This window comes from Pholis gunnellus (assembly GCF_910591455.1).
Source record: "Pholis gunnellus genome assembly, chromosome: 1".
NCBI lineage: Eukaryota > Metazoa > Chordata > Actinopteri > Perciformes > Pholidae > Pholis > Pholis gunnellus.
The window spans coordinates 14,596,039-14,604,780 of record NC_136528.1 but is presented as its reverse complement, the minus strand read 5'-3'; the positions used below and the strand labels follow the sequence as shown (position 1 = coordinate 14,604,780).

The window sequence follows — 8,742 nt, the reverse complement described above, 5'->3', positions numbered from 1 at the left end:
TAATAGGAACTAACAGTGCCTAACAGTGCATACGAGTGCCTAAGAGGAACTAACAGTGCCTAACAGTGCCTAACAGAGCCTAATAGTGTCTGACAGTGCCTAACAGTGCCCAAGATGAACTAACAGTGCCTAACAGAGCCTAAGAGGAACTAACAGTGCCTAACAGTGCCCAAGAGGAACTAACAGTGCTTAGTGAGTGAGACAGGCAGACAGACAGTTATATGTACTGAGTGAGTGAGTGAGACAGGCAGACAGACAGTTATATGTACTGAGTGAGTGAGTGAGACAGGCAGACAGACAGTTATATGTACTGAGTGAGTGAGTGAGACAGGCAGACAGACAGTTATATGTACTGAGTGAGTGAGTGAGACAGGCAGACAGACAGTTTTATGTACTGAGTGAGTGAGTGAGACAGGCAGACAGACAGTTTTATGTACTGAGTGAGTGAGACAGACAGACAGACAGGAGGTCTAAAAATGCCTTTGACTGAATATCTCCAAGTCGTGTGTGTGTGTGTAGAGAGAGAGCGTGCCTGCGTGCGTAACTGGTTGCCATGGTGAGGACGCACCTGGTGTTAGAAGCAGACTGATTAAGAAACGATTTTCAACAAAACTACCTGTCGAACATATGCTCTTTATACCAAAACCAGTCAATCTCAAAAAACATCAATCTCCATTGATATCTCATTCAAAAAAGATTGCAAAAAATTGAAAACGTTTAAAGATTAGAAACATGAAGAGATATAGCACCCCTCTGCTGAAAGAGCTGAACATTTTGATATTTGAACGGTTTCTGTGGCTTAAAGAAATGTCAGCAGTAGTGATATTTGTAGTAGTAGTAGTTCAAATGTTTTAGTTGTAGAAGTATTATTAGCTGTAGCAGTATTAGGGGGAGTCCTCTAAAAGTCTCCAAGACCTGAATGACTGCATGAGAGAAACACACACAGACAGAGACACACAGACAGATAGAGAGAGGAGTGTGAGTGCACGTGTCTGTGAGTCTGTGTGTTTATAAACATCCCTAATTAGAAACACCTGTGTGCCTGCAGCATTTTAATGGAGATAAAACTGTGAAACACCTCTCAAACAAATCCTCAAAAAGCCCATAACCGTAGCTCCTTTTGCTCCAATATCAATACATGAGCGAAAGGATGAGTTGAACAACAGATCCTGTGAAAATTGTGTCTGTAGTGTAAAAAATGTGGCTAAACTGGCGATGTAGAAATGGGGTACCGAGTTCTGTGGAAGATGTTTTTGCAGCAAGATTTAACATTGAGCTCTATGGAGCAGAAAGTTGGTTTTCCTCTCAATTAAGTCATTTTCTGCCAAATGTGTAAATCTGTGGGATTCCACAATCACGTTTTAATGAGAAGACAGGATTAGCTACTGTATGAACTAAAAAATATATATGAAGAGTGAAAATTGTGGAGGCAAAGGCAAAAGACAAATATTTTTTTCACAAGAATCTGAAGCTGCTCTTCACTCTAGCGGTGACATCACGCACTCTAAGCTGCGCAATACACACCCATTATAAAGGCAGAAAAGGACTGAAAAAATCATAAAAGTTAAAATGGGACAGTTCAAAAACTATACAAGATATCAAAAAGCTGAATTAAGCAACAATAGATCCGAATTTTCTTAACAGTTTAAAGTTTAAATTGTGTCTGTAGCTGAAAGTATGAGGAAGTTGAAGGATTTGAAAGTTGAAGAAGTTTAAGAGGATTTGAAAATATTCTCCATAGACATCCCATTCAAAAAAAAGTTGAAAAAAGCTTAATAATTCAAAAAGTTTAAAGATTAGAAATATGAAGAGACATAGCATAAACGTCCTTAAAGAGCTGAACATTTTGATAGTTGAACGGTTTCTGTAGCTTAAAATATGAAGAAGGAGATGCGTTTTTCTTTATTGTTGGAATGCTTGACAGCATTCCAACAATAAAGAAACAGGATAACAATAGTTGGAATGCTTGACAGCATTCCAACAATTATTGCAGCACCTCTTGGATTACAAGCGTTTTGTGTGAAATGTGTTTTAATATTTTATTTTTCAGCTCTAACAATCCACGATCAATTACACTTTTCATGTGGACAGATACACATATGCATTATACTGTAGGTGTGTACACATACACATGTACACATACGATCTTGCATGTGTGCAGGCATGTAGGAATTTTAGCATTTGCTTTCCATGAGCTTGGCTCTCTCTATTCTCTCTATTCTCTATTTCAGAAACATACATACAGCAGTAAAAGGAGCTTCTGGGTTGGCATCATGAGAAGCATTCATGTGTGCAAGGGTTAAGAGGTGCAAGACCATTAAAAAAAAGAGTGAAGCCGGGCAGGAAAAGCACATTTTCTTCATTCCTCTGCATACACACAGCATCGATTGAAACCATGCTCTGTGAATGTGTTGTAGGTCACGACAGTCATTAGCGTCTTGAAAGCATTTTAAGTGCCTGTCCCTGGCTATATTTATCAACCATATGATGAACATGATAGACAAGTCTGGCTTTATTGGATATTTGAAAGATATATATTTTGAATAAGATTGACTGAGATGGTGAGTCAGAATCCGTTTTATTGGCCGGGTATGGTACGCATACCAGGAGTTTGACTCTGCATACATTTGCCCTTATTATACACAGAAATACTGCAAAAACAAGGACAAAAAGGATATACATAAACATTTAGCTATTATGTATATACCAGTGGGTGAAAGAAGATAAATGTATATAAAACTGTGTCTATATACTGTGTGTGTGTGTGTGTGTGTGTGTGTGTGTGTGTGTGTGTGTGTGTGTGTGTGTGTGTGTGTGTGTGCATAACACACACACACACACACACAGTTATGTATATATTAATATACATAATGAGTGGACCTGTACAGTATATGCATGTATACATCAGTCAGTGCACTATATTCAGTATATGTCGGCTTAGATTTTTATTTCGCAGTGATATGTCACAAAAGACAGTGTATATGTAAACAATAACATATTAAATATATATAGTGCGATTTAACGCATGTTAAATGTTCATCAGAGTGACGGCCTATGGAAAGAAACCGGTTATTTTAGCGTACTGTGCTCTGTAGCGCCGACCAGAAGGGAGAAGTTGTAACAGGTTGCGGTGATGTGACCAGTTCTGAATGTAGGGACGGTTGCCACTTGATTTTCGCTGCAGTCCTGACTGTCCGTTGTCGTCTCTTCCGGTCCTCTTTGGAGGCTGATCCAAAGCACACACTGATGGATTTGCAGAGAACAGACTGGATTTCTGCAGTCTGTTTAGTGTGTGACAAAAAGGTTCCAAACCCAAGACCATAGTGTTATTGTATGTGCCTTGGCTAACAGACCCTATAGAACTAAATCCTTATCACAGCAGCAGTCTGGAGGAGGTTTAATCTGGGGAAATTGGGTTTTTGACACTCTCAGGGACTTTTTGGTCAGCCCACGTGACAAATAGGGAGTTCTCTAGCCGTGGCCATCCAGAGACTCCCACCTGAGCTCCCAAATACAAACATAGCGTTACACTGTTGGCTACTGACCTTGTAATTAGGGGGTAGCATGTCTGGGCCAGATCTTGTGTGCTGTGACTGAGCTCTGAGCCCTGTGTGTTTCACTAGAGAAGACTACTCACTCGCTAGACTACATCAGAACAAGACATCTAACCTGTGAATAAATCCTGAACCATCATACAAACGTAATGTTCTTTTATGGGACTGGATAGCATTCAGCATGTCCCATCAGACCTACAGACCTTTTCTGCTGTCTTTGACCCAACTATTTAATTCTCTTCTTCTTTTTTAAGTTATTTATTAAGTTATTTCACTTGAAGGTTATTTTGGATTTATACATTGACAGCTTCTATTTTAACCTATATATCTGTATTGTACCATTACCTACACACAGTACACAGCTGACACTGACTGGATTTCTGAGGTTCAAATGTAAATAGGATTACATTTAGCTTAGATTAAATGACTACACCCATCCTTGCTGTGGGTAATTTATGGCCGTATTTAACATATGAAAAGCCAAACAGCTACAGTACATTGTTGTCCATCTTCTCCCCAATTTGTTCTTTGACACTGGACTATTCAACATCTTAAATAGCATTGCAACCGCTCTGCTACAACAATGCATTTTGGCGCAGTGCTCCCCTATCTCAACGAATTCAGCAGAGAAGGCATAAAGAGACGAGTCTTCTTGTATGAATTTAATTAGACGAGCTGACTCTCGTCTTTTCTTCGCATTCTGCGTCTCTCATTACCACTGAGCTGCTGTCTTCATCTGTTTTAAGAAAACTTGCCAGAATCCACAGTAAAGTCTGTTCGGCCTTATGTTTGAATTTAAGTGAGATCTCCCCAAAGCTGCAAGCAGAGTATCATGGATGATAGCGGATGAGGTTTGGATTTTCTTGAATTTAAGCATTTGCTGATTCTGCATTTGTTCCCTTATCACTATTCAACTCTTCAGCTACTTTCACTGCTATCTGGGATGGAAAAAAGCTTAACTTTTGACTTAATTATACGCCTTGTAATCTGAGAACTGAGGACACAAACTCAATGGATTTCAAAAAATAGAGACACAGCTTATTGGCTATAAATAGGCTGAGCTGTAGCTTACTGCACACTATGAAATATCAGCAATATGCACTTTGTGCTTATGTTGGAGGACGACAGTCATAATACAAATGTTCTGCAATAGCAAAAAATGTGTGTGCTCGTTTAATTTCAATAGTATCAATAACATGTTAATAAAAAGCTTTTTTCCACTTCAAAAGACCCTTTATATCTTGAATTGACACATAACTACCAAACTGTAAATTCTCTCGTACCTGGTTTAAGCAAATAATCAACATAATTCTAACAAATCCAATGTTCAACGGTAAGAATACAGTATTAAAAATACCTTGATGTGTGCTTCCACCTAGTGGTCAGAATGGTACTAGAGTATTATCCTGTCTGCTGGCACACTTGGTCTAATTACAGTAGATTTGCAGGCTCCAGTGTTACACAACCCAGACAGAGCAGAGACAGAACTCAGATGTATCCTTTCCTTAACCGCATGATGCTATATATTGTATTACTTATGGTAAATAGGACCTCTAATAAGAGCTATTCTTTACTACATATATATTTTTTATTTTGTGTTTTATCTTATTGAGCAAAATAGGAAAACAGACGGCATTTCGTTACGCAACCCTATTGTACAGTGACAAACGTACTTTGTAGAGAAAACTATTGAATGTGAGTATGTCCACTTGTTTGCCAACTGTCAAAAACTGCTGCCATCCTGACTCTAAGACTGGATGAATATCTTCTTGTGTTCAGCAGTTATGCATACATTTGTCTACTTAGTATGTGCTCATAATGGCAACTCTACTATTTTTCTGGGATGCACAGACGCTGACAGCATTGGTGGTAGGAGGCCATGCGGTGATTTCTGTACGTGCAGCACAGATACAACCAGTTTATCCTGTAAAGTCATATTCCTTACCGTCACAGGCTGCGAGAAAAAGCTGTGGCAATCCCTAATTAATGATTATGCTCATTTCTTCATTTGCCTTGGCTTATTTGACTGACTACTTTAAATCTGCATTCATGAAGTCAGATCATAATACAACTTTAAGTGTCTGTAAGTTAATTGGCTCTTTAGCCAGATTGTTGAGTGCATCTCAACAAACTCTTTGCGATTAAAGCCACTGACGATGCACCTATTTTAACAGAAACTGATATGTAAATAAGGGAAAAGTTCATCATTCAGTTATACTAGCAGGTTCAGCATTAGTGAATTAGTAATAATGTTTTATTTCAACTTGTCCGTCCAGCAAATGCTATTATTAGATTGAACTGTTTAGTTATGTGCCTGGAAGGTTTAACTGGTTTCAAGGGCCTGGGTTCAAATTATGTCCATCACAGCAATTATCCACCTTTGTTTGTTGAAATCTATAAAGTAGTTGCAGTGTATTTAAAAAAAAAAAATTCTATCTGTAAAGACTGAATCAAAGCATGAAGTCAAACTATCCAAATACACTAGCAAGTAATAGTTTATTTAGTGCTGATTCCTAATCCGCTCTGCCATACTACGTTTACGTGAGTTGAAAGTCAACGCGGTGCCATTAAAAGAAAATGCTACGAGATGTCGCTAACACAATTAAAAAGTAAACGCCAGCCCTTCAATGCCCAACAACAGTGTTACAGATCATGTAACAATAATATTACACAAACTGTCTTCGACATTCAGAATAACTCAAGCAAGCATGAACTAAAAAGATACACTTTATTTGAAACCAGCAGGGGACATTTTTGTACAAAAATACACAACTGTTAGGTAGGTGCTTGTGTCAAGAATTGTTCTTTCTCCTGCTGCTGCTTACACCACCGATGCTTCTATGCATGCAGCACCAATGTGGGACAACCGTTAAGTTGCTCAGAAAATAAATCCAACAAGTGATGTCATTTGCCATAGGGAAGAATGTAGGATCCTAGATTCTTGAGGCTAGATAAAAATGACCATTCTTATAAATATCAGGGAGAATGCTAAACATGGGATGTTATTGAAGCACTGAGTTGAATTTGTCTCCGACTTCATTCCGTAGTCGGACTTGGTGGCTTCTTTTCTTCTTCTTTCCCCCCTCCACCCGACTTTTTCTGCTTCTGTTGCATTATCTCGGCATCCCTTGGGGAGAGAGGGACATTTAAAGAGAGAATAGACTTTGGTAGGACAGATTCTACTGTACAACACACTTTGTTTTGATGCTGCAAAAAAAAATCTAGTTTTTAAGTGTGCATCCCAATTCTTTATTGTCACGCAGAGCTGTGTCTACCTCAGCTTCCGAGCAGCAGCAGAGAGTCCATCGTCGCCCCTCTTCCCTCTACCACTGTCACCACTTTTTTTGGCATTCTTGGCACGGGCAAGCTCACGTTGGTTTCCTCCTGCATGACAGACAACAGGGTGGAAGAAAAACAAATGAACAGAACAAATGGCATTTAAATGAGCAACTCATCGGGAATGTGAGCTACACCCTTAAAAAAAAAAACACACACACCTCCATTACTCAACAGCAAAAACAACAAAAACAAATGTCACACCTTTAAAAGGACATTCAGTGTTTACAAGACATGATTTAAAGTGACACGCAGTCAGTTCACAATGTACGACTGTATGACGGCAGGAATAAAAATGGTGCAAACCCCCCCCCCTCCCAAAAAAAAATCAGCCGACGTGGCAGAGAGGCGCTGAAGAGCAGCTTCATGCCTGAACAACAGCACAGAGGGCAGCAAAGCCTCTTCCGTTGTTACGGATCGACGAACCACACTAATAATCAAAGACAAGCAACGAAGGCAGAGTCACGTATTCGTAAATAAAAAATATTCTGTGTGCTACGAGCCGCGTTGATACACCGATATCCGTGTTAAGTCTGGTAACTATTCATTGACAGTGGGCCGAGGCCCAGACTAACAGCTGGACAGTGAACGACCCATTGGCACGTTGTTGTTGACAAACGTTCAACGCACATAATGTAACGTTCAGACACAGACATGTGACATTAACATGAGCCCATCTACTCCTTTTCACCCGACAAAAGACAGCACGTCCATCGGTGTGCGTGACTCATAAACCAAGGGTGACAACACTGGCATGAATTAAGTTACGTTCTTCTTCAGCAAATAGACGGTCCCGGGTCGGCGGTGGACATGGCTAATGCCCGGTAGAAAACAACGCGCACATACTACATGCAACCCAACAAAGTACACGGAGGCCTTACAGTCAAAATATATGTCGATACCCACTGGTCATTTTAGTAACCGCCGCTTCTTTCGTCCAAAAAGTCCAAATAGTTCAGCTCAGCCAAAGGGCCGTCGGTTCCCTTCTCTTCGCTCCAGTCGCTGTTTCGTTGCGCCTCTGAGGCTGCCGAGTATGCGCGAGACTTCCGTGCGAGAACCAGAACGCTACGTCTTTCTCCCAGATTGTACTGCGCGTGCGCGATGTAATCGTCAATTTATACTACAAAAGCGATTGCGGAACAATAATACAGACTAAATCATTCAAATCCTTTATATGAGTAAGACTGGGAATAGCACAATCAGTATATAACTTTTTAGACGGAAAGGCATGCGTTAAAAAAAATGAATTAAGTATACCGTGATGTAATATTAAAGTTATTTTATATAAATAAATACATATAATTGACAGATCTTACATATTGCCAAATCCGCTCAAAGACAGCTTTTATGCAGCGGAGAAAAATTATGACTGTAGCTGCGGTCATAATTACAATTTCATAATCGATTTCTTAGTTTGTTTTGCATCTGTAGTTCATTCTGTAGTGTTCTATGGCTCCAGCAATCACACAAAGAAGGTTTGTCAGACTGTTATCAAGCCTACTGAATCTGAGGCTTTGATTGAAGGATATGAAGCCTGGCACTGTCGTTGGGTGGCTTTTCTTCTCCTCTTCCGTCATCCTGGGTCAATGCCAGGGTGGGAGACACGTAGAGACGCAGTTGCTTAATTGTATCCAGTGTAAAACAGTATTCAGATTCATTTGATTTACGTTCAATGTGTTGCATTTGGTGTACATAGATGCCCATGGGTGTATCTTCTGTTACTGACAAACATTTAGCAAATTTGACTTTGGCCACATTTGTAATGCAGATTCAATAAACTCCATTCAATGAGACGTTAACTTATATCACAATCCACAGCTATCTTCTTAAAAACTTACTACAAAAGGGCCAG

General features: G+C 39.7%; 1 protein-coding gene across 1 annotated transcript; it reads right to left on the bottom strand.

The window, feature by feature from the left end:
* Nucleotides 1–6,263: 6,263 nt before the first annotated feature.
* On the bottom strand, nt 6,264–7,953 carry serf2b (small EDRK-rich factor 2b). The gene is made up of 3 exons (XM_079165645.1): nt 7,797–7,953; nt 6,830–6,938; nt 6,264–6,681 (listed from the first exon to the last, which is right to left on the bottom strand). The coding sequence occupies exons 1-3, from the start codon at nt 7,801–7,803 to the stop codon at nt 6,591–6,593; spliced, it is 207 nt and encodes a 68-aa protein (XP_079021771.1). The 5' UTR covers nt 7,804–7,953; the 3' UTR covers nt 6,264–6,590.
* Between the last annotated feature and the right edge of the window lie 789 nt (nt 7,954–8,742).